We start from the raw sequence: 24,347 nt of genomic DNA, 5'->3' as shown, positions 1-24,347 counted from the left end.
GTAGTATTTTTTAATATAAATATTTTAATGTATTTTTAGTGTTTTAGAAAACTTTTATTTTAGTCTTTTTTAATGCATTTAGTGTATTATATTTTTTTTAAAAATTAATTTCAAATAAAACTTAATCTAAAATATAGAGGGGTCGAGTCAAGTCTGGATTTACTTTTCTTAAATCGGGCCAAGTCTTTGGTAAAAAAGTAAGCATATTTTTTGAACCGAGAAGGGACCTTGCAAGGTATTTTAAAAATTATAAAATTTCAAATTAATATAATTATACAATTATACTTTGATGTAAGCAAATGTTTATAATTCAATTATTTGAAAATATTTATAAGTTTGGCTTGCGATAGAAGTTCATATTATGCAATCAACAATAAGACTATTTAATAAAATACATAAATTCTGGAATGAAAAATATTTTTTAAATTAAATTAAAAATAAAAATATGATAATCTATGATTCACTTCTAAAACTAAAAAGCTCCTACTCTTAAGCAAAACCAAAATCTAAGCAAAATATCGGATGCCTACAAAAGTTATCATCAGTCCTTCTCAAAGTTATCAAATGATAGGTTGATCTCAATGGAAGAAACTGCTTGCTTATATTAACATGTATTTTATTAATATATTACAGTTATAAATTATAGAACTGAATATTTTAACTAATTATATTTTTTGGGTCAAAATCAAGGTATCTACCGCCGGTAGCAGTGACTAATTTCCTCATTGCAGGTGCTCTCCAAAAAAATAAATGGTTAGCCATGAAATGTGCTTGTTATACTTTGTGTAATGGGCTTTGTGGACCTAACAACGTACCTCGCGAACCTTACCATGTATCCATAGACAGCTTAACATGTGTCTCGCAATGGAACCAACTACATTGCGAACCTAAGGTAGTTCGCGAACCCTAACTTAACAAAGTTTGGAAAGTGATAGCTCCTCTAAAACTTTGTGAGGGTCATGTAAAGACCCAAAGTAATTGATTGCTAGTCGCCCTAACATGTCTCATCCTAAGATGTCACATCACCATCACTACCAAAGGTATTAAATCAAACTTTCATGTCAACGATCTTAGGACATGTACCTAAGTTTGTCACCCAGTATAAGAAGGTCATGCAAACAGCTCATGTGAGACTTCTTCTTCTCCTGAATCTCCAAACTCTCTCCCAAAAAAACAGAGATTTTTTTCCCAACTTTCATCCTTCTCTCCCGTAACCTACCTTCATCTTCTTCGTTTATTCATCTCATTAGTGGTGAGTGTCAACTAACATGGCGCATATAGGTAGCAGTGATCCTCATAGTACTAAGTTTGATCCTCCCAATGATCAAGTTACGGACCCCATTGGTCAAAACATTAGAGTAAATATAGAGAACACCAGGAAATCAAAATAGGATATGTTGCATGCTGGTTAGCAATATTCCCCAAAAAATCAAAACCAACAAAACCCTTACCAATAAAATCCATACCACCAGTTTTACCAATATCCCCTCATGGTATTATAACCCCCGGAATCAACACCATGTTGGAGCATCACCGACGGATCAAGGGTCTCAATATCATCAATTCGATAATCAGTAGTATCTAGACATGCAAGAGAGAATAAGAGTTATGGAGGAGCAAATGTCCTCCCAGTAAAAGAGATACGAAGAGTAACAAAATTTTATCTAGGAGTAGATGGATAGACAAAAACATATTAGTGAAAGAAATGAAAGAAACAAAAAGCTCATTGAAGAGCCTAGAGCAAATAGGATGAACTAGGAGCAAAATCTTAGGCATAGAAAAGAATAATTAATCCATTCTAGACATGATCACCAACATGCATGCTAAGATAATGAAAATTTAGTAGATGAGGATGTTGATATGGATTATAGAGTTGATATGGATTATAGAGATGATAGTTATGATGAGGACTATGATGATAGTTAGCTATTCTAGTCAAAATACCTTGGAGTAAAAAAGTAGAGAAGTTAGAGAAACATTTACATAACTTTCAGAAAATAGAATCCTCTAGATTAGTGATGAAGTATAAAAATGAGCCTTTAGCTAAAAATATCGTGGTATCATGTTTCCCCCAAGTTTACATTTCCTAAAATGATGCATGATGGTCGAGGAGACCCTCAAGATTATTTAGCACATTATGTGAATCACATGAATATATTTGGGGCTTTGGATGAAGTTAAGTGCAGGGCATTTTCAATGAAATTGAAAGACTCAACTCAGGAGTGATATTTGCAATTGCCACAACATTCCATCATGATCAATATGATTGGCATTGATGTGATAATTGAAACTAATGAAGAATGGACTAAATCTAACACCAAGAGGAAAGCTTATTTGCATAGTGTGATGTCTATGACTATGTCAACAACGAAACCTTGATAGATACAACCATAGAGATTTGGATTATCAGATTGACATGAGTCAAATTTGAATGATCTAGAGGGTAATGATCCATTAGTAGTTTTAACAATGATTGCGAGGTTTCAGGTCAAAAGAATCTTAATTGATACATGAAGTGTTATTGAAGTTTTCAGCTGGAAAACATTCAAGTAGATAGGATTATTTGAGGCAAGCCTAAAGAGAGCAAACCCAATTTATGGGTTCAGCAATTAGTCAATTAAAGTTAGAGGCTTAATCACATTGCTGATGGTAATAGGTCATGATGAGCGAACGATCACTTAGATAGTGGAGTTTCTAATTGTTGATCATCTAACGACCTACAATGCCATTTTTAGTATGTCATTAATGAAGAAAACAAAAATGGTGGTAGTCACTTACTGCTTGAAAATGAAACTTTTAACCCCAATTGGTGAAGGCCACATGAAATCTGATAAAAAAACAATAAGAAATTGTCATATTCTTTCTTTACAATTGGCATAGGAAGAAAAATGTCATGTGCATGCTGATAAAGAAGTAGGATCTTCTGTGGGTAGGTTAGGAATTAACCTTTTAAACAAGTCAATATATTTATACACTTAAAGATATTATACACTTATAGCAATTAGATTTTACGATTTAGTTCCTAAGCTTTAATTAACTATTAATTTGACAAAATTTCTTAACCAAAATTTGGTGTAACAATATATTATACACTTAAAAATTAATATTTAATATTTATGAACTTGGATTATAGAAATGAGATTCTGAAACTGCACTTTTTAGTACCACTGAAAATCGGGCTGTTACATGTGCACTAATACATACTACTGACAATTGGCTCATTTATGGTTCTCATAAAAAATGAACTCTTCGCCTGAGATTCAAAAATTTCAATACAAAAACCACCTCTTGGTAGCTTATTTTTGCCTAAACGAAGCTATTCACTTTCTTTGCCCCTAGATTTTCCAATGTTAGATCGTCAATTTCCCTCAGCCATTGATAGAATAACAATGAAAGAAAGAGGAGTTCTCTTTGAAAAAAACCTTAGAGCAAAGAATAGAAAGTATATGAACAAGAAAAACCCATAAATAAAAAAAGAAAAAATGGTTCCAAGATTGACTGCAAGGGCAATATATAGGATGTTCTTCGAAATGCACGATTTCAAAGAGCAGCATCACAACCAATAACAACTAAAGATGTATTTTCCACCTGTCAATCAGCATTGACACTACTCCCGAAGTGCAGTTGATGCAGCCTTGCATTTATGGCAAACCTTCTAGTGTCACAAACTTAAATTGCGCAACCCATGACACTAGAATATGCATAAGAGAAACCCTCCATATTCCATAGCTTGGTTAAACCACCCTATAACACCCTATACCCGGCCTAGTCACCAGGCCCGAATACGGGATGCCACACCACTATCTCGACTCATTTACATTGAATAGGAAGGTAGATTCAAGTAAAATGAACATCTTTTGTTAAGCCAAATAAGTTTTAAGTCATCCAAATAGTTAATTAACAATGTTACATGCAATTTGTTCGTTAATCAGTCTTACATACGGTTAAAAACATGCGTAAGGGTCATTTAGAAAAATTTGAAAAAAATATTCATATGTATCAATATTGGTACTAGGGTATCGATATTTTCTCTAAGTGGTATCGATACCACTTGGAAAAGCTATACCACACTTACATTTTGTTTCTCGATTAAAAACCCAACTGTTGGAAAATATCGGTACCACTGTACAAGTATCGATAATTTTGCCCCCGAGTATCGATACTCGAGCAAAAGTATCGATACCAAATCTCTATTCTGACTCCCAAATCTCTATTCTGACTCCCAGCACAATTTAAAACACAGAGGTATCAATTTTAAATCTCGAATATCGATACCTCTGCCTCTGGATATCAAAATGCAACATACATAAGCAATGAACTCATTCCAAATCAAATTCTAAGTATCATGCATCGCTTGCTTCGATAAATAATCAACCTACAGCTAAACTTATCAGTTCAAATAGTCTAAACGAGTCCAAACAAGATACATCAAATCATCATTTAAATTCATGAACATATGCAACCACATAAACTTGCAAATTTCTAAAAACGAATTAACAAAGTCAGTAAATATCCCAAACATATCATAGCACTAAACAAGTCTACCACATTGCCTTTTTCCCAAAACATAAGTAAGAAAATAGAATACCTACAAAATAATGCAAAAGTCTTGCTTGGATCACCTTTCGAAAACTACCGCCGCTCACACCGACACACAACTAATCTGCAATAGTTAAAGAAGGGAGTGGGCTTAACAATCTCAGTGAATGCTTAGAACACCTACCATGCAAATAGTTCATCAAGCATTAACAAAACAACCATATTGTATAACCTTAACATTTCCAACTTTAGTGTCATAATATACTTATTCGTGCATTTTTATTAGTTCTTTTACATGGTAAACATATTCACTTTTAAGCAAATATCCTAGTACATATATAAACACCTAACATTCAAGCATATGTCATAATATTCAAAAATAGGTTTATAGATAAATTGCATAATGGTCACATGCCATATAAACACATATCACAATATACATATATTCATAATTTAAGATAATTTGAATAGCAACCATATCCTCGTTTAGGCATACATCACATTACACATATATCACAATACACACAATCATATTTATAGATAATTTGGCACTTGAGCTATGAAACATAAAAGTGAGCTCTATCATCACTCATTGGAAACGCGGATCTCCAACACACCAAACATAAACTCATAGAGTCAAACATGTCCCGTAAGTGAAGCACAAAGCTAACACTCCTTATTTCCCTTCACATGTCCCGTTGTATGGAGCTTAGCTCACATTCCATTATCCCTCCAACATGTCCTAAGGCCTCAACTCCCAAAATCACTGTACATATAGGTGAGTACTCACAATCCTATGACATGCCAACTATATCCAATGGTTCCAAGATCAAAATGCCAAAATATCCAAAAACAACACATAACTCTTATCGAGTATCTGTGTACTATCACTGTATATTAACATCTTTTGCAAAAAACTAACATAGTCATATAACATATAAATTACACATTTATTTCATGTATATAATTGCACTTTACACAATAATTATCATATCCACATATCACATGTTATAGCATCTCATCATATTCACATTCACATAAGCACATAAATCACAAGATAAGCATAGGTATGGGAAAACTTACACTCGAAATTTATAGTAGGGGTTTAAGCTACTATTGAATTCCTAAATAATGCATTGAATCATGTCCACAAGTAATTATTCCAAACACTCACCAATCACGTTTTTGCCGAAAAGCCGAAAGCTCAAACTAGCTTTTCCTTGCCTTTATCACTACTAGTAGAAGGTTCTATCGAATCTGGAACTTTAACAACAAATTCACACAACAATACATCCAAAAATCAGCCAATGAATCATTACAAGCATACAAAACATAAGCCTAAACTAAGTTCTCATGTAACCGAAACTTATAACATAGCAAACTTTAAATTCGAATATCTCGATCTAAACTTAATCTTTTCACCTAAAACCAATTTCGTTCATCTTATAATTTACCTATGACCAATTTTCAACATTTAAACTACACAAAACTACTCAGTTTAATAAATTAACTTTTTCAACATGTTTTATGGCTATTTTCTTAAAATTAATTAAAACTCAAGAAATCTTTAACGAAACTTCAAAGTAAGTTTAGAATCCTTCTAATCACATTAAAACAAGTTGAAAAATACTTTGAAACCATGTTTTTATCCATAAACCTAAAATTCACCATTAAAGACCCGTTTTTCGACTTTTATTTAAAACATGCAACTTAATGGCTAAAAACTTGGTTTTAAAGACTAAATAACATTTAAAACTAATAGGAAGATAAATTGTTACCTTATTTGATGAAAAACTGAGTGTTTGATTGAAAACCCGAAAAATCCAAAAACTTGACAATGGAGGAACTATGATATTTTTGAGTGTTTTTATTGGTTTTTTATAGAGGTTTAAGGTTCAAGGGTGATAGAAATCAAATAGGATTAGGAATTGGAGTTCAAAGTTGATTAGAATAGCAAGAGAGAAATCAAGGGATGACAAACACAAGTTTTGGGAAGAGCTAACGTCAAAATTGTAGGTGGGAAAGAAGAAATAGGTTGGTAATTAAAATTTGGTTTAATTGCAACATAAAGACTCACAGTTTTGACTTTTTTACAAATCAGTCCTATTTTCAAAATTAAAGGTATTTAAAACTCATTTTTAGAGATTGATTTAATTTTCTAAAAACAATAACTAAAAATATTACCGATAAACCATGTCACAAAATTCCGAACACTCTAAGGCAAAAATTTCCAAAATACCCCTAAAACTCCTAGACCCTATTTTAAGGTGTTACACACCCACTCGTTTCAGACCATCCGTTGTCACTCGTAAGAACAAGTGTCCTCAAGGCAGGCCACTTTATAACCTACCTCTCGATTGGGGGGGCTATTGTTATACCCATCTAGAGTTTGGACTCGTGCCAGCTTAAAGAGCTACCGAAATCAACCTTTATTCTCTCTATTATTCGATCCCCCTAACTGGGCATCTTTACAAGCTAGGTCACTCGCTCTCTTCACTTAACCCTCCTCTTGCTCTCAACTAAGAGCTCGGACCATTCACTTTTTCTCGAGAGGGACTTTGTCCACCTGCTCTTAAAATAAGGCCGCCCGCTCAATTAGCTACCTCATCAAGCACTTGCTTTTTAGGTGCAAACACTTCTCTAGGTGTGAACACACCCCTAAGGACGAGTGTGCCCCATCAAAGAATAACAACCTCGTACTATTTGGGACCACTACCTCTAAACCTCATGTACACTATGCCAGTATATCCACTGTCCATTATAACAGCCTGCCACATCACACTACAGGACAAGAGGACCTCTCCTATAAATACCCTTCCAACGATAAATAAAGGATCAACCTTTAGAGCCTTGAATACACTCTGAGCAATCTTCATCTCCTCCAATAATCAGTCTATCCTCTTGTCTATTTCCGACTCTCCGGCTCTCTAAATGAAACAGCCTTTTTAACACCACTACATACTCCTCCTTACAGCCTCCCTACGTCCTCTTTTGTTGTACATTTTATCAACAGTAATAAATAAGATTTTTCCTCATGTTATTACACTATAACCAAACAAGGGTTAATAAAATATTAGTTGACACACATAGGGGTGAGCAAAACTTAATTCGATTAAAAAATAAAAAAATCAAATTTTGAGTTAATCAAAACGAGTTATTCATTTTTTAGTCAACTTAAATAAGTAATTCTAGTTTTGAGTTCAAATCGAGTTGAATTATACAATTCGAATAACTCAAATAATTCGAATAACAGATTGGTATAAATACCCCTTTGATCCCTATCAATTTTGGAAATAAGCAAATTGGTGTCTCTCTAAACAATAATTACAAAAAAAAATCAAAATAATTTTTAAAATTCAAAATATTTATAAAAATTTCAAAATTTATTTTTTAATAAATTATTATTATTTTTAAAAAAAATATAAAGAAAGTTAAATTTTCTAAAATAATAATTTTGGGGACATAAATAAGTTAATTAGTGATTGAAGTTGACGTGTTTTTTTTCTTATTTTGCTTTCAAATATTTTTTAAATATATATGATTTCAAATTTATGTGCTTTAACTTTGAATTAGTTATACGATAACAAAATTTTAATTTAAATTGTTTAATTTTGTAATTTCAAGGAAACAATTTCACTCGGTTTGACTTGACTTGAATTTCATTTTACTTGACTTGATTCAAAGTTATTTCAAATCGAATTAAAATGATAAAATAAGACCAATTAACTCGATTAACTTAAAATTTTTTACTCAATTAGATTGAATGGTCACCTTAGATAAAAAATAGAATCTTTAAAAATTATAAAAATATATTGATATGCGACACTCACACCTAAATCTAAACGACAGAGTGATTTGGTGAGTCACACCAAACTCCATTTAAACCAAGAATGAGCGATGCATCAAAAGAGTAGTGTAAGCAAAGCTCTCAACGATGGCTTCCAAAGCTCTGCTATTTCCATTGGCTGCTCTTCTGCTAGTTTCTACAAAGGTATAGGCTTAGGCTACCTTCCATGCACCGTTTACCTATGGTTCTTAGTTGTTAATATCATCTAACTCAAACTTCATCTTTTTTGTTTTTCTAGGTTTCGTCATATGAGCAAGAAGAGAAGCTTGAGGTTAGTTTTTTTTTTTCCCAAACAATGTTCAGCTAAAATCTTGAGCAAACATGACTTTTATATTTTTGGTATATTCTATTTTGGAAAACAAGAATTTATATGTTACGAAAATGAACTTACAGAGATTATGAGTTCTTCGACTTTCATCGTTTGCTGAAATTGTTGCATATTCATATGCAGATACCAGTCAAGGCACCTCCAGCCCCGGTTCAGACCCCAACTCCAGCACCCTCAGCCGAGGTTCTTAGTCCTCCATATGAACCACCAGCTCCACCACCAGTCAAGGTTCCTAGTCCTCCATATGAACCACCAGTCATGGCTCCTAGTCTCCCATATGAACCGACAGCTCCTACACCACCAACTCAGCCACCCACTCCACCATATATACCTCAAAATCCTACACCAGCACCTCCAGCCACAACTCCACCGCCATACAAGCCACCAAGTCGAACATTTCCACCAGTTATAACAAAAAAGGGTAAAAAGAAAACACTACATTTTTAAGTTTCCTTGTAAAATCAACTTTTCTGACAATTTATACATGCAGATTGCATACCTTTATGTGGACCAAGATGCAAATTACGCTCAAGGACTAAGCTATGCTTGAGAGCTTGTATCAGATGCTGTTACAAATGCAAATGTGTTCCACCAGGGACGTACGGAAACCGAGAAATGTGTGGCAAATGTTACACAGAAATGAAAACCCGCTATAACAAGCCCAAGTGCCCTTGAAAACCCAAATCACACTTCTTGGGGCTTCTTTATATGCTTAGCTAAAAAAGCTTTCAGCAATAAGTTTTTAGGGAAGGGAGAAAAACGATTAGTTTTATTGTAATGCTTTTTAGCATTATTTGGTTGTAATAGAATTAGATCAAACTTTTCGATTAATCCATCGGTTAATGAAATTCGTTTTAATGAAATTGTATTATAATTTAACCAAATCAAAATTCACTTAAAATTAAAATTGATTTAATCAAATCGAATTCGCTCGGTATGTTAGAATTTTGTCTGCCATATTTTGGGGACACAAAGTATGTTACAACATGCTTTTTGTTTGGTCTGGGGGCTTGAATGATTTTCATATTATTTGCCTGTTATTTTTTTACTTGTATGATATTTATTAAGTGATTGTGGGAGTTTTGTAAGAAGAAATTAAAATAATTATGGAGATATGAGAGTCCTTAAAATATAGGATTTTGTAAGAAGATATTTTAAGAGTTCATTTGGAAATAGATTATAAAGGTTTTTGGAGATTTACGGGAGTAATTATCAACTCTTTACAGTCTTGCCAGACACCTACATAGAGAAAGAAAGAGTTGATTTCTTCATTTGTGAGCACTAATATATGAACGTGAGAGAATTTTTTTTATGCCTTTTGTGAGAGCTTATTGTACACATATTTGAGCGTGATTACTGACCTTCTATGGGAGGGTTTGGGTTGAGAGTGAGTGCATACAAACTAAATAATCTTTGTGGTTGCAATTATACTAGATGAGCTTGGGTAGATTGGATGGTTAGCAAAGTTTGTACTACTAAAATTTGTGTAGTGGATTTGCTCTTTAGGTGAGACCCTGTAGAAGTAGGTTGTTGAATTAAATTGCGTAAAGTCTTCATTTTTTTTATCTTATTATTTTATTCTCTCATCACAACTATCAAATAAATTTTACATTGCAATGTCAATTGCGCCTTCAAACTAAAACAGACTATTTATAGAACTTAATCAACTTTCACTATAAATATATGTTATAATATTACATAATATAATAATCTGAGCACTTCATTACCCAAATCGTAGATGATCCCAAACAAGAAGTGTCACATTCGATACACAACAGCATCTACAGTAATTTCTAGTCAATTTTGAGATATGTGTGACCCTAACTCTTGCAAATCCAATAGTTCACCACTTGTATCCAATCTACGACCTATGCGTGGAGAAGAAAATCCAACGCGTTAAGCATTTATATATTTAGTGGTGCTTAAATTATAAACATCATTAAAATTTATATAGTTATTGAAGAAATAAATCAGAAACCAGATAATGTTGTTGTGATACAAAATAAAACATTAAACAAATTTCATATACTTGTAACTTATTAAAAAAAATTGTATGTTTGAACTTTGAAAATGATATTATTAGGAAAAACAATCACGCCATAAAATGTACATGGAAAGTATAAAAAATATATATATTTATTATATTATATACTCATTTATTCATACTCAAGAAAACATTCTTTATTCTTATCGATAATTTTGTTTAGTAGTCTTCAGTAAACTCTGTCCACCACATCAAAAATTATTTTTCATGACATTTTAAAAGTATCACGAAAACAATACAAAAAGGTCATTGAAAGATACTTTGAGTTTTTATGATGTTTTATCCAAACATAAAAAATTATGCATGAAAGTAACTGTGGTGCTATTTTTGTGACAATTTTAAATGTCAACGATAGTAAAATATTATCATGAAAAGTATTATATTCTCTTACTTTTATAATCAACTAACAAAACGTCAATTTGGTACATTTTTATTTAAAAGACATCTAATGGGAAGCGTTGTAAATACATTAATAATGGATGTCTATAACCCCTTTAAACCTTTATTAAAGTGATGAGATAAGACTCTCTAGTTCATTTATGACCATGAAATGTTTTAACAAAGTAATTAAGAAAACTTAATTTACATTTATTGATTAAATGCAAAGGAACTTATAAATAAATCATCTTATAAGAGAGTTTAATATGAAAATTCTCCCATATTTTTCATCTACCTTTTACTATAACATTAGAAATTTTAAAACCTTGCCTTAAACTCTATCACATAACCTTTAAAAGCTAGGACGAATAACCCACCCTTTAGATATGTCCCCATACCAATGGCAGAATATGGATAGAACACGAATATCAAACATACTTAAAGAATCATAAAGAGCAATAAAGGGGTATTTGCCAGCCCAAGAAGAAATTTATCCATTATAATCTTTCAAATGAAAATATAACCTATTAAGGTGAGTTTTGATGGACGGTGCGTTTACCTGCGGTTAGTGTAAAAATAACGGTGGCGGTGAGATTAGATACTGTAGCGTGAGACAAAAAGTAAATTAAACGCACCGCACCGCACTCAATCGCCCATCCAAACCCACCCTTAACTTTATAAACTAAGATTCTCAAACTTAACATATATTTAAGAGCTCCCATCAGTTTAAACAGCAAGTTAAAGTCTAATGATGTGTGGAAGATGCCGCCTTGAATGGGGCCTAAGAGCAAGCAAAAGTTTCTTTCTTGGTCCCTGCAAAAATCAACTAAAACTTCATCAAAACAAATAATTTAATCTTTTGGAATGCAAGATTGCAATGAAAATGATTAGGATCTCAGTTCATATGATGGGATTATATAAAAAAATGTCCTTTTAATATTAGAATATTTATGAGTCATCGCTTTCCCAAAATGATTTCCGAACTTTTACAGCTGATAGTAACTCAGAACTTCCTATGCCAACAGCTAAATCGAGTCCCAAAACTGACATCTCTTGCCAAGTCTAATATCAAAGAGTTCCATTCAAGACCTTTAGCCTGTATTGAAAGTTTATCAGGTTATTATATCCGACTATTTCTAGTTTCTTGAGCAGCAATGAGCAGAGCTGGCATGTAGAAAACTTAACGAGTAAATCAGAACTAGCACTTAATCGATAAGATGTTACAAGAAGCTCAATGTTCGTATACTTATAGCATGACCAAGAACACAAGCATGCATCAACATTACCATTGGTATCCCCAGCTCTTTGAGGTCTCTGTCTCCCATTTGCCTTAATGCAATTATATCCACCTACAATTACATGTATCAATTATCAAATTAGTTGAGGTTAAATGAAAATGGCGGCAACCGATCCAGAAAATTCAGAAGAAAACAGCATTTTTGCATGCCCCGAGAAACTACAGATTACTCGGATAGTGGATGAGGCTCAAATCATGAATACGAAACAAAAGGGCATGTTGGTTTTTTCAAGATATATTTATGCCTACATTCCTAGGCATCATTTGTTCAAGTTAATAAAATCGAGTTACTTACTTCTTCAGCTGTAAAATGAATGGCATATTTTCCCAAACCGAGTGAGTTCAACAAGGTAACAACAGTGAAAGGTTCCTCATCCTGTCAACATTCGCATGTTAGACATATACATGTATCCAATACTCATATACCAGTCCAAGTAACATAGGGTCAAAGCAATGTTTACAAGGTAAAAAGTAGGCTAACAAAAAAGATCCACCATATTAAGAAAAAAACGAAGCTGTCGCTAGCAAGAAAACATACAACACGTGGCTTTCTCTGCATTATGCTGCTCATTGGTGCTGCATGGGTGATTGGCATTGAAGTTATAGCTTTTCCTCTACCAGGCATCAGACCGGACTCCCTTGAAGGATTGAAAATTCCATTGCTTGGAAACAGTTCATTCCTTGGAAGTGAAGTCGGTATTATTTTCGGCATCTCAGGAAAACCTCTAGATCCATCTATAGTTTGCAAGGAGTATATTTGCAAAACTTCCGTAATGCTATTGTGAGAGATTTGATTCAGATTGTTTATTCTGTTAGGTCCTGTTTCAGACATATGCTTGTTACGATTTTGTGGTGGCTGAATATGATTTGACGGTTTTTCCATGTTCCTTCTATGATCTTCAAAAGTATCCCGAAACTGAAAAGGTCCACGTTTGCGCATCAGTTTAAATCGGAGGTCTTTTCCAGCAATCCGAGAACCTTCAGTCATATCACAACACCATAATCCATCAACAACCAAAGCATAAACTGATACATATACATATACATGTGTATATATAATATGAAGTCTAATTCAATCTAACAATTGTAATTAGCTACTACCTTGTCCTTTAAAGCCATTAGATCTCCACTGGACACCATTGATTTGATGCCTGTGGAAATGACAACAAAAATGACTACATAAGACTATATATACAAGCATACAAGAATACAAGCATAGGATGAAACTAGTCATACCTTAAATTGGAAGAATATTTGTGAACAAGAATTGATCTTTGAACAGCATGTAATTAAGACAAAAAGACAATAAAAATCAGACAACAACAACCTTCTGTTACCAACATTTCTCCAGGGTTTGTCTTGTAAGAATCTTTTGTTTCCATTCATTCTTCTATGGCCACCCATGGCATCATCTCCCATCTTCACCACCTAACAAAAGTAAATCATATTTTTCTTTATTACTTTGGTTAAATTTCCACTAGACCATAACAATATAAAGTGACTCAAAATGTCACAAAAGTACAGAGTTCTAACAGAAAACAAAAGAAACACAGTAATCATTGAAGAACCCAAAACCCAAATGATAATAAAAACTGAAATTTGAGAGCCAAAGAGATTATGGGTACCTTGCTTGAGCCATCCCCGGTGATGGTAACTCTAAGTTTTGCCATTTGTGACCAGAGAAATCAATAATGAAACTTTGGGATTTAATACTCAAGTTCTCTTACTTCCTTTGCTATTTAACATTAAGAGAGGTCAGGTCAATAAAGTAAGAGTTTTTTATGGTGAAATTTGTGTTTGAGGAAACTGTAAAGAAATTACATGGCAAAGAAGGAGAAGAAGACTTAAAGAAAAAGAAAGGAAGAAAATGGGGTCTACACTGCAGCTCTTTGAGGTCAAGTCAATGCCGTATGGTTTCCTTCTTCTCTTTTCTTTTTAGTTGCTAAGACAGTCTTAAAATTGTTACAAACTAAAATCCTCTGGTTATTTTGTCATTAAGACTAAACTCCTGATTTTCTTTTCATTCTTATAATAATAATAATAATAAGTAAAATACCACACATGTTATTGAATTAAGAATTAGATTCTATTTTACTCCTCTATTAAAAAAATAAGCAAATTAATTTCTTCTAAATTAAAGATTAAAATGATCTTTCTATTAAAAATTTTACCTATTTCTATTGTTAAAAAATAATTTTTATATGTCAGCATGAGCTATATATGACACGTCGTGTATAATTGTCAACTACATAAGTTTTTAACAGTAAAAATGGATTAAATTTTTAACAGAATCAATTCATTATTTAATCTAATGTATAAAGATTAATTTAACTATTTTTTTTAAAAATGAATAAAATGCAATTTAACTCATTATTTAATAATTTCTATAATACCTTTTACTTAAAAAAAACTTCAAGACGAGAATGATTTACAACAATTTTCAACACAACAAATGACCAAAGAATTACTTGTGCTTTAGTTTGAATCATGGAACCAGATCCTGTTTCTATCATATTTATATCCACAAAAGAAGTTGCTCAACACATAGTTCATTGCCATTGATTCACCTTCGTTAGGCTTCTTATATCATCAAACATGGAATTGTATAAAAAAAAGTACTCATATGATGTAACTAATGTAATATTTTATGAGGTTGCTTGATCACAACTAACAAGCAAAGAAGATTTGTACCCAACAAAGGCAACATTTTTTATCACAAAAACATAAAACTTGCCAATTATGCTACAATTCAAAACACAAATAAGATTTTCTTAAATAAAGGGTAAATATACATTCTAGTACATGAACTTGGCTTCAAGGTTCAAACTACTACATAAAATTTTTCTTTATCCAATTAAATCCCTAAACTTGGCCTTAATGCTCAATTAAATTCTAATTCTTCAATGCTTGGGTCATATAGCTCGCAAGTCTAATACAACTCTTTAATTAGTATTAAAAATCTCAATTAAAATTCAATCTGGAATATATATATACATATAATCGAGTTTGAAAAAACTCATTTACTACTAGATAAATAAACTCAACTGAGCTTCAAATTGTGTATAAGCTCGAGCTTCTTATAAATTTTGCTTTGCTTTGACTCGACTCAATTACACTCCTAAAGGTAACTATATAAACTGACTATTCAGTAGTTATAAGAGTAATTAAGACTCCAAGAAGTCTTATGATGAAGACTATTTTGCTACCAAATATCATAACATTAACGATTAGCATTCACTAGTTTGAATTGATTATTCAAAATGTATAAACTCGAGTTTATTGCCAAATACAAATTAGTGCAGCAATTAGTACCATGTTTGCTAAAAGGGTTCATAAAGGAGGGTAAAAGACATACATACAAATAGTTTAACCACTGTAATTCCAGATCATATAGGAGTGAAGGTAGGTATAAAAAGAGAAAAAAAAATTACCCTATTGACATACAAATACAATTTTCTTTTGGTATTTTTTTGGGGATTGGGAAATACAAGTTCTGAATGTTTTGAACTACATGTTCGCTGTTGTTTCCTTGATCTCTTCCAGTGTGATGGCCTGCACAGCAAAGAATATATATGATGTTGTTAGAACAGTAATTGTAAGATTAATATCTCCTATTTATGTGATGCTAGTAAATACTAGATAGTAACAAACCCTTTTCTGTTCGAAATAAAAGACTTTTCCAAGTACAAATACATGTACATGTCTAAGCAACTACAAAGTAAAATCAAACCACCACAATGCACAACCGGAAATGATCAAGAACCTAGGTAAAGTAGGCTTGGAAACCCATATGTTGGGACAAGAACCTAGATACTCAAGACCTAGGCCCTCAGCATTTGCCAATTATGCCGAGGCTCTGTTCGAAATAGTAAGAAACTATGTTATTGGACTTGGTGGGGTTAAACCATTTTGCAGGTCCCCGTACTAATTTGAAGGGCAAATTAATCACTCTACTATTAAAGTGAGCTATTTAGTCTATTTACATTTAATTTTGAAGCGAAGAAATAAAATTTTAAACAACAATATCCTTGAATGTCAAAAAACAATTCTTGTGTTTTAAAGTGATGTGAAAAAAAAAAAAAAAAAAACCTCCAAAATTCACCATTTTTTTTAAAGAGGACAAAGACTAAAGTGCTCACCTTTTCTTTTTCCACATTACTTATATAACACATCAACATTTTTTATGGTTCAACCTTACCACTATTTACAGTTTTACCTGTTTGCTTCAAAATTAAATGTATAAGGACTAAATTGCTCTGAAGTCGATACTACAAGTAGCCACCCAATAGTTTAACCAATCAAGTACGAGTGTCGGGTATGGGTTATTCAATATCATTATGTTCAAACTTTTTCCGTTTTCTATGTATTGGAGAATTCTTGAAAGGTTATATCCTTGTACTCATGTCCAAAAATGTGACAGAAGAAAAATGATTTAGGAAACCCAATACGCACCTGATCTTGGCCAGCAAAATCATTATCAGGAGTGAGAAAGAGCATGCAGTGACATTCTTTCCTGCCAAATAGTAGTATAAATTGAATAACTTAGATTAAACTAATGGAAGTTGACATACAAAGTGATAAGAGCATGCAGTTATATACGGTAGGATATGGATATGTGTTTTGACATGCATATGTTCGACTTTTGAGATGTTTATCTATGTCTCTAGAGAGTGCTTGAAGGGTCATGTCCTGTATTCATGTCTTAAAATGTGCCAGACGCATGTACCTAGAGTCAGAAAAAACATAGCTCCATAAGGCAACAGCCTCAGACAAGGACATGCTTTGGCTGTTATCGTTGATATTATGAAAGGTAAACTTTCAAATTATACAATAACTTTCCTTGCTATCAGAAAGAGTATAAACTTAGAACACACAGAAGTAGTTCTTCAATTTTTTGTTTCAGAAGACTGTTTGCCCTTGGATAAAAGAGAAATATAGCTTGAATCTTTCATCGTACAACTCAAAATGGAAGAAACAAAAGAACGACTCCATGAGTCAAAACTCGAATCCAAAGTAAATACTTAACGCCCTTGGCCACAATATTAATGATGACACAACAGGGAATCTCATCTTCCATGGATAATACCAGCTTTAACACAAAATCCACCTTACTTTGCACCAAGTTTATTTTTCAACTATTCATTTGGTACACGTCTTGTTACTTCAAAATTGAAAACATGATCCCTGTAATAGCCTGATGTAGGATTATTTTTGAGTCATTAAAGAATCATGGAAATCCTTCCCCCACTTAATACCTTCAATATTATGATTATCTGCAGAAAGTGATTTGGAATCAATCTCAATCATGACACTAAAGTTCCATTCTTAGTTTCACAAAATAGCTCTAGTTCTCTGGGACAATGAGCTCCAGTTCAGAAGCAATGAGCTCCAGTTCAGAAGCACTGCTCAGTCACCCAGTTATAAAGGCCGTTATCAACTACGCCTTTCTAGTACGAATCAAATGATATATCTACTTCCAGACTTCCCATATGATTCTAGAAGTAAGACCACTTTACATGAGGAATATACATTAAAAGATGTTATGACAATATATTTACCTTTCTCTCATAGGAACGCATGGACAATTCCAGAATCCCTGCCCTGCCTCAGCAGCTTTGTCATCATAATGCCTGTAATAAATTGGGTTTTACCACTTAAATGTTATTAAATCTGATACAGATATAAACATGAAGATATTTAGGTGTAATAGGATTAACAATTCTGAACAATATTGAGAGGTCATAGACATTTTACCTACAAGGGCAAAGTGGGGCGCCCAACGTATCTTTATGCTCAGCTAGTCCCTGTTCAAATATCCGAAATGAGTTTTTGTGTATCATATAGTGAAAAGATGAGCAGACTAGATAAAAACTAGAACAATGTTTACACCTTTCAAGTTAGATTTCATGAGAAAATCCATCATTCAGAAAAATACATCACTCGAGAAGATCCAACCTAAGGCACAGATTGGTTGGAATAGTAGAATATAGCATATAATCATTCTTCAATCTATCCTGCTGTTTATGAATTGGTCGTCCTTTCATCCACCATTTGCACACAAAGCACTGAAAAATGTTGAATTCAACTTCCCCAATAGAACAACTCCTAAACATGTGACGCTCTAAATTCTCCAAAAGCACTCGGTCAAAATTGAATCAAAGAGAAGACTTTCCTCACTAGTTTAGCTTAAAGGCAGCACTGGATTCCTTCCAGTTACAACAAAGGTTTGGGATAACTAATGATTTTGTTTGGAACAGTGTTGAACAAAATACTAAATGATTCAAATTTTTCTAATTACCTTGGCAAGTCATTGCTTATTGATGCCATAAATCTCTTAAACATGTGAAGTTCTAAATTATCCGATAGAACTCAATCGAAACTGAAACGATGTAAAGATTTTCCTCAGTAGTTTAACTTTAAGGGCAGAACTCAATTCCTTCCAGTTACAACACAGGTTCACCAACTCAGAAATACTAAAGTTTTTGCTTGAAACAGTCTCGGATATAAAACTAGAAAATAGTATATCTAATTACACCCTAAAGTATAGCTCTTCAAAGTCTTCTTCTTCTCATCTCAAAGTAAGATCTTGTAATCGAAAGACTATCATGTAGCTTCTTATGAACCACATTCACTGACTAACAACACTTTAAAATCAAACTCTAAGACTAATATGTGAAGCTTTTTGAGCTGCCATAATGACACAAAGGCTAATGGATGCGTCCTCTGCAATTCAGCCCTTTGAATATCTCACTTAGGGAGGGATCAAAACTGGGTAATGATTCCTATGTGGAGATTTTTCGAACCTAAGATGCAAACTGAATCTAAAGAGTACCTTGATTACAACAGAAGTCACTCCCTTGTCCACACAGAAATATGTGCCTGAACGACGTGCATATTGTTCGGAGAATTTCCTCATTATTTCCACAGATTTCTCTGATGGTTCCACTGAAATGAAAATCCAAAGAACCCCAAAAAGGTCAACAACAAAGAGACGAACTTTGATTCACATAATCACATGATATTGAAACCCCAGGAATCTCAACAAATAGATAACAAACAGAGTAGCTCCAATTCATTGACTTCAAGCAAAAAACAAAAACGGAAGAAATTTTAAGTACATAATCACATAACATTCAAACCCCCAAGATAATGCAGCTCAAATCCATCAAATTGAAGGTTAAAATGACCATACAAAACTTGGGTTTCAATGAAAAACAACCAAAGTTATTACCTTTAGCTCTGATTACAAAGCGTTGACGGGAAGTTCTGGGAGGGCAAGGAAGAGAAGAAATGCTTCCAAAGTTAAAGAAACTTGCTTGAAGAGTCATTGTTTTACTTGGCTTATTAACTGCAAAAAGAAACTAAAGCTTAATCTACTTTCTCTTGAAGTGTGACCTTTTATAGTTTTGGATATTTGATGGAATCATGGCATTGGATTTTGAGTTTTTAAAATTTTTTGAAGGGCTATCTCTGTACCACTTTTTTTGTGAAAATATCTAACCAACAAATTACATAAGCCACTCATCAGTTTCTTTCTCAGCCATTAACCACTGAATTTCATTCATTGGTTTTTCAATTTCCTTTTCTGACAAAATAGGCCCCCGAGTTATTAGATATCATCAAATCTTCATTAAACTCTGTTTTTTTTTCTTCTCATTGTTTTCTCAATAATATTATATATATTATTTTTTCTTAAAATGCACAAATTTATTGCATTTAATAATTAAAGTACATTAATGTAAAAAAATTAAATTATATTAAACAATTTATGTTAAGTTTTAAATTTAACAGATTTATAAATAATACATTAAAAAAATATAAGGAGCAACTTAACCGATGGTTGAGATTCGATCCTTAAAAAATTATGGAGTTAAGTGAAATAGCAATGGTATCTTCTACCTTAACCAGTAGTCGAGGGTTTAACCATTGCCCTAAGTATGGTGCAGCTTTAAAACTCGTGGCCAATATCTATTTCCTCAGTTAATGGGTCAATCAAATGTGGAGAATTACTTACTAGACTTGCTCCAATAGATACCTTAATAAACTAAAAGAAAATAAATGTGATATTAAAATAATTCTTCAACAATATTAAAAAAATTAAAAATATATATTTGTGTATTTAACTCTATTTTTAAAATTTTTTAATGGTATTTTTAAAAATATATATTACATAAAATTATCATCATATTTATTAAATTAAAAATTAATTTCATATTTATTTCTAATATGGTTGATATTCTATTTTTAATTTTTTAATTATTTTTAAACAAAAATAAAGCTTTAAATAAATATTAGTTTTAAAAATTTTAAAAGTAATATTTCAATTTTTAATATATATAATAGCTTTAATCTAATAACAAAATAATAATGATTTTTAAGAATGTTCTAAAATCCTTTTTATAGATGATTTATTATTTAACAAACTTATTAAAATTATTTATTATTAATATTTGAAACTAATAATTTTATTATTATCGAAACATTTTTTATTATTATTAAAAATATTTATCAATACTTTTAAATAGTTTTAATGTTATTGTAATTATTTTTAAATTCTATTAAATATGTTTTTTTAAGTTTTAATTTTTAACAATTTCGATTGAAATTTTGATATTTTAAAACAATTTTACAACTATCTTTTACACAATTTTTAGAAAAATATGTATTTATTAAGTCTTTAAAAATTTTTAAGTTAATTTTGACTTAAAAAATATTTATTTCTAAAACATTTTTAAAGAGTTTTATTTAAATATATTTTTAAATAAAATGAAGATAATATTTTTAAAAATATTTTAAATAGTTTTTAAATAAAAGATTTTTTAATAATTGGGATCACACATTTTGTTAATAATAAAAATATGATATGCCAATCAAATATGCTTTCCGATTTGTCCATGTAGTATTGTTTACTAGTAAAACCTTACGGTTAAGATTTAGTGTAACGAATCGATAGTTAGGGGTATCGGAAAGTGTATTTTCAGGATTCTATTTTTGTAAATTAGACTTGTAAATATTTTTATTAAATATTTACAAGGCTAACTTAGTAGCCGATTAATTTTTGGATTAGTAAATTTCGTGAAATTAGAAGTTTTTAAGGTATAGGGACTAAATCGCGTAAAAGTTAAAAGTTGAATTTTAAATTAAAAGAAATAGAAGAGACTAAAGTAGCAATTTGCTATTTATTAGTGAGAGGTGGCGAGTTATGGTTTGATGAATTTGCATGTGTATATGTTTTATATATTAAAGTAACATTAATAATAATAATAAAGATAATAAAATGAAAACATAATAAAGAAATAGGATGAAAGTGGAAAGAAAGATGCAACAATTGCATGCAAATTAAAGTAAAGAAAATAAAGAAAGAACAAAGTGTTCTGCCGCTCCAAGCGTTCTAAACTTTCAAATTTTAATTGGTTAGTTAATTTAATTTTTATTTTTTTGTAATTTTATATTTTTAAAATTTCAGTATTTAGGGTTATTCGACTCATGCTGTAATTTTTAGTATTGTTCAAGATTTTAGATGCTGATATTGTTGAATAGTTTAAATATTAAGGATTAAATAGATAAATTTTTAAGTTAGAAATGAAAAGGGACTAAATTGTGAAATAAATTATTCATTTTGAGCAATAAGGGCTAAATTGTGAAAAATTTGAAGTTATGGGGTCAATTTGGAAAAGAGGAAGCTAAATGTGGTCCAAAGTGAAATTAGTATAAAAATATGAAGTTAATTGTGAATGTTAAAATTAGTCTCGGTTTAGGGACTAAATTGAAGAATAAGCAAAAAATAGTGTGAAAATTGAAATTTAATGTGAAATTGAAATGTGTAATATTAATGTGATTTAATTGTTTTATTTTGTCGCTAACATCGTACCGGAATCCTTGAGTAAAAAGGGGAAGGGTAAAATCGACTTGAAATAGCTCGAAAATCACGGTTTGTATTTCTATAATCTGAATTAAATAGTAGATTATTGCATAAATAATTGTTTGCATATGGAAAGCATTTGAGGTGAGTACTTTGGTATTTTGGGATTGAATTAAATTCATACTGAAATGAAATGGATTGATTTTGTATATTATGAAATATATTTATTATGAATATATATGTATTGAGAAAAATATGATTATTATCAAATTGAATATATGCTTATATCTAAGGATATATATTCATGAAATTGAGACATTGGTTGTTTTGAAAAGTGAAATGAATCCCTATTAACTGTATCGGGCTAAGTCTAATATAGATGGCATGTCATAGGATACGAAGAGTTCAGGGATTACTTCGACCTCGAGTCGATGAGGCACTGGGTGCCAATTTGCTTCGGTATAACTAATGAGACACTGGGTGTCAATTTATATAACGCTGGGCGCAGTTATTATTTCAGATTTATCTAATGAGGCACTGGGTGCCAAACTGGTGTGTTGGTTGGATCCGTGTATCCATTCAAGTCAGAGTTGTGTTAATAGGGGAAAGTAAAATAATAATTTTATATGATCGATATTGAAATGACAAAGATGAGAAATGAATATGAAATGAGAAAATGTGGAAATGGAAAAAATGAGCAATGATTATGAAATGAGAAATGAAATATGAAATGATGAATTGAGATGTGAAACTTGAATGAATTCAAGTATTGATCAAAGATATGAATCATGCCATTATATGAGTTGATGTATTTAAATATTATATGAAATGTTATTGATATGTATATATATGATTGAATATGTGAAATCTTAGTAGATGTGAATAAGGAATGAGCAAGAATTATACTATTGAATTGAAACACATGAATATAGCTTACTTGTTGCATTTTTCATTTTAAATACTTATATCAAGTTTATAATATTCGGATTATATAAATACCACTAAATTTTACTCAGTGTGCGGTTTTGTTTTCCGTGCGCAAGCTAGGTTCTATTTGATTTATCGTCGACATAGCATCAAATCACAAATCCCAAGCTCAAGTGTTGTGATATCTTATTTTGTAATGACATGTACCTAGGGAGTCTTTTGTTGATATTGTTTATAAGGTGTTGTTATCTTGGTTTCTAGTGAAATGATCGTTAAATATGTATGTAGTTGTGGTTGAGAATATGTTGATATGTTAACCAGTTTATATGTTGGTATTGGATAGTTTAAAGTTTGATAGTTTAGCATAATGCTTGGTATGTGATTAGCTTCAAATTTGGTAACTTTAAAAGTTGAAATGTAACACCCCTAACCCATGTTCGTCGCCGAATTAGGGTTAAGAGGCATTACTAATCAAACACAACTCAAAACATACATTCAGTATAGTTTAATAAATTTTAACAGTTACAAAAAATAAGCTAGGTCTAATATTGAACATGCAAAATTTTAAGCTTCTTTTTTGACCATTTAAAACAAAACCAAGACATTACAATCCAACTAAATTATAAAAAAAATAAGCTATTTTTGTATGGCTATTAATTACATATTCAGTACATCAAAGTATGACTTTTAAAACATTGTCTAACCTGTACATGCCATAAGTTAAAATTTAAACATTTTAATACCAAGACAGTAGATAGAGTGACAAACTTGCTGACGACCCCCGAGCTTGAAGCTTGAATATCTTTAAGTCTATAAAACAGAAAGACATAAACATACAAAATAAGATTTATAGCTTAGTAAGTCTATAGTATAACAAAATATATAAATGATTATAAATTTCCTGATACCCTTAATGAATTCGCAAATACCATATATGTTAACAATTACATATAGTCAAATGCATACATAATTATCCACGCTTAAAACCGAATGCATATACACTATAAACATGAATAGCCGAATGCATATATACATATATGCTTAACAAGTATTAGCATCGAATGTATATATACTTTAAACATAATAGCCGAATGCATATATGTACTTATCATGTACATATAATCA

The 24,347-nt window shown here is 31.5% G+C and overlaps 3 protein-coding genes and 1 long non-coding RNA gene across 4 annotated transcripts; 1 reads left to right on the top strand and 3 right to left on the bottom strand.

Moving 5' to 3' along the window:
* Positions 1–52: 52 nt before the first annotated feature.
* LOC121221125 (uncharacterized) lies at positions 53–8,911 on the bottom strand. The gene is made up of 5 exons (XR_005918500.1): positions 8,778–8,911; positions 5,714–5,802; positions 4,593–4,663; positions 2,779–2,827; positions 53–1,581 (listed from the first exon to the last, which is right to left on the bottom strand). It is a non-coding gene; the product is annotated as an uncharacterized lncRNA (long non-coding RNA).
* Positions 8,380–9,577, top strand: LOC107893022 (gibberellin-regulated protein 14). The gene is made up of 4 exons (XM_016818009.2): positions 8,380–8,530; positions 8,625–8,657; positions 8,838–9,135; positions 9,205–9,577. The coding sequence occupies exons 1-4, from the start codon at positions 8,474–8,476 to the stop codon at positions 9,387–9,389; spliced, it is 573 nt and encodes a 190-aa protein (XP_016673498.1). The 5' UTR covers positions 8,380–8,473; the 3' UTR covers positions 9,390–9,577.
* Positions 9,578–11,605: 2,028 nt separating this feature from the next.
* LOC107892307 (uncharacterized) lies at positions 11,606–14,383 on the bottom strand. Its single transcript, XM_016817344.2, has 7 exons — positions 14,059–14,383; positions 13,761–13,861; positions 13,535–13,584; positions 12,972–13,411; positions 12,729–12,809; positions 12,423–12,485; positions 11,606–11,949 (listed from the first exon to the last, which is right to left on the bottom strand). Exons 1-7 carry the CDS (start codon positions 14,101–14,103, stop codon positions 11,875–11,877), a joined length of 855 nt encoding a protein of 284 aa, XP_016672833.1. The 5' UTR covers positions 14,104–14,383; the 3' UTR covers positions 11,606–11,874.
* Positions 14,384–15,660: 1,277 nt separating this feature from the next.
* Positions 15,661–20,087, bottom strand: LOC107892308 (ferredoxin-thioredoxin reductase catalytic chain, chloroplastic). Its single transcript, XM_016817345.2, has 6 exons — positions 19,665–20,087; positions 19,266–19,378; positions 18,188–18,237; positions 17,992–18,063; positions 16,886–16,946; positions 15,661–15,985 (listed from the first exon to the last, which is right to left on the bottom strand). The coding sequence occupies exons 1-6, from the start codon at positions 19,759–19,761 to the stop codon at positions 15,941–15,943; spliced, it is 438 nt and encodes a 145-aa protein (XP_016672834.2). The 5' UTR covers positions 19,762–20,087; the 3' UTR covers positions 15,661–15,940.
* Between the last annotated feature and the right edge of the window lie 4,260 nt (positions 20,088–24,347).

The sequence above is a fragment of the Gossypium hirsutum genome, chromosome D09 (genome assembly GCF_007990345.1).
Source record: "Gossypium hirsutum isolate 1008001.06 chromosome D09, Gossypium_hirsutum_v2.1, whole genome shotgun sequence".
Lineage (NCBI taxonomy): Eukaryota > Viridiplantae > Streptophyta > Magnoliopsida > Malvales > Malvaceae > Gossypium > Gossypium hirsutum.
The sequence above is the reverse complement of the archived record's forward strand: the minus strand, read 5'-3'. Positions and strand labels throughout refer to the sequence as shown.

Bases quoted from the DNA above. Each gene is read 5' to 3' on its own strand.
- LOC107893022 (XM_016818009.2), top strand. From the start codon at position 8,474: ATGGCTTCCAAAGCTCTGCTATTTCCATTGGCTGCTCTTCTGCTAGTT. The intron at 8,531-8,624 runs GTATAGGCTTAG...TTGTTTTTCTAG, and splicing joins TTCTGCTAGTTTCTACAAAG to GTTTCGTCATATGAGCAAGA. The intron at 8,658-8,837 runs GTTAGTTTTTTT...ATTCATATGCAG, and splicing joins AGCAAGAAGAGAAGCTTGAG to ATACCAGTCAAGGCACCTCC.
- LOC107892307 (XM_016817344.2), bottom strand. From the start codon at position 14,103: ATGGCAAAACTTAGAGTTACCATCACCGGGGATGGCTCAAGCAAG. The intron at 13,585-13,760 runs GTTGTTGTTGTC...TCATTTCCACAG, and splicing joins AGAAATGTTGGTAACAGAAG to GCATCAAATCAATGGTGTCC. The intron at 11,950-12,422 runs GTAATGTTGATG...TGATTTTTGCAG, and splicing joins AAGAGCTGGGGATACCAATG to GGACCAAGAAAGAAACTTTT.
- LOC107892308 (XM_016817345.2), bottom strand. From the start codon at position 19,761: ATGACTCTTCAAGCAAGTTTCTTTAACTTTGGAAGCATTTCTTCTCTT. The intron at 16,947-17,991 runs GTAAATATATTG...ACTATTTGGCAG, and splicing joins TGCGTTCCTATGAGAGAAAG to GAAAGAATGTCACTGCATGC. The intron at 15,986-16,885 runs GTGCGTATTGGG...TTTGCTGTGCAG, and splicing joins ATTTTGCTGGCCAAGATCAG to GCCATCACACTGGAAGAGAT.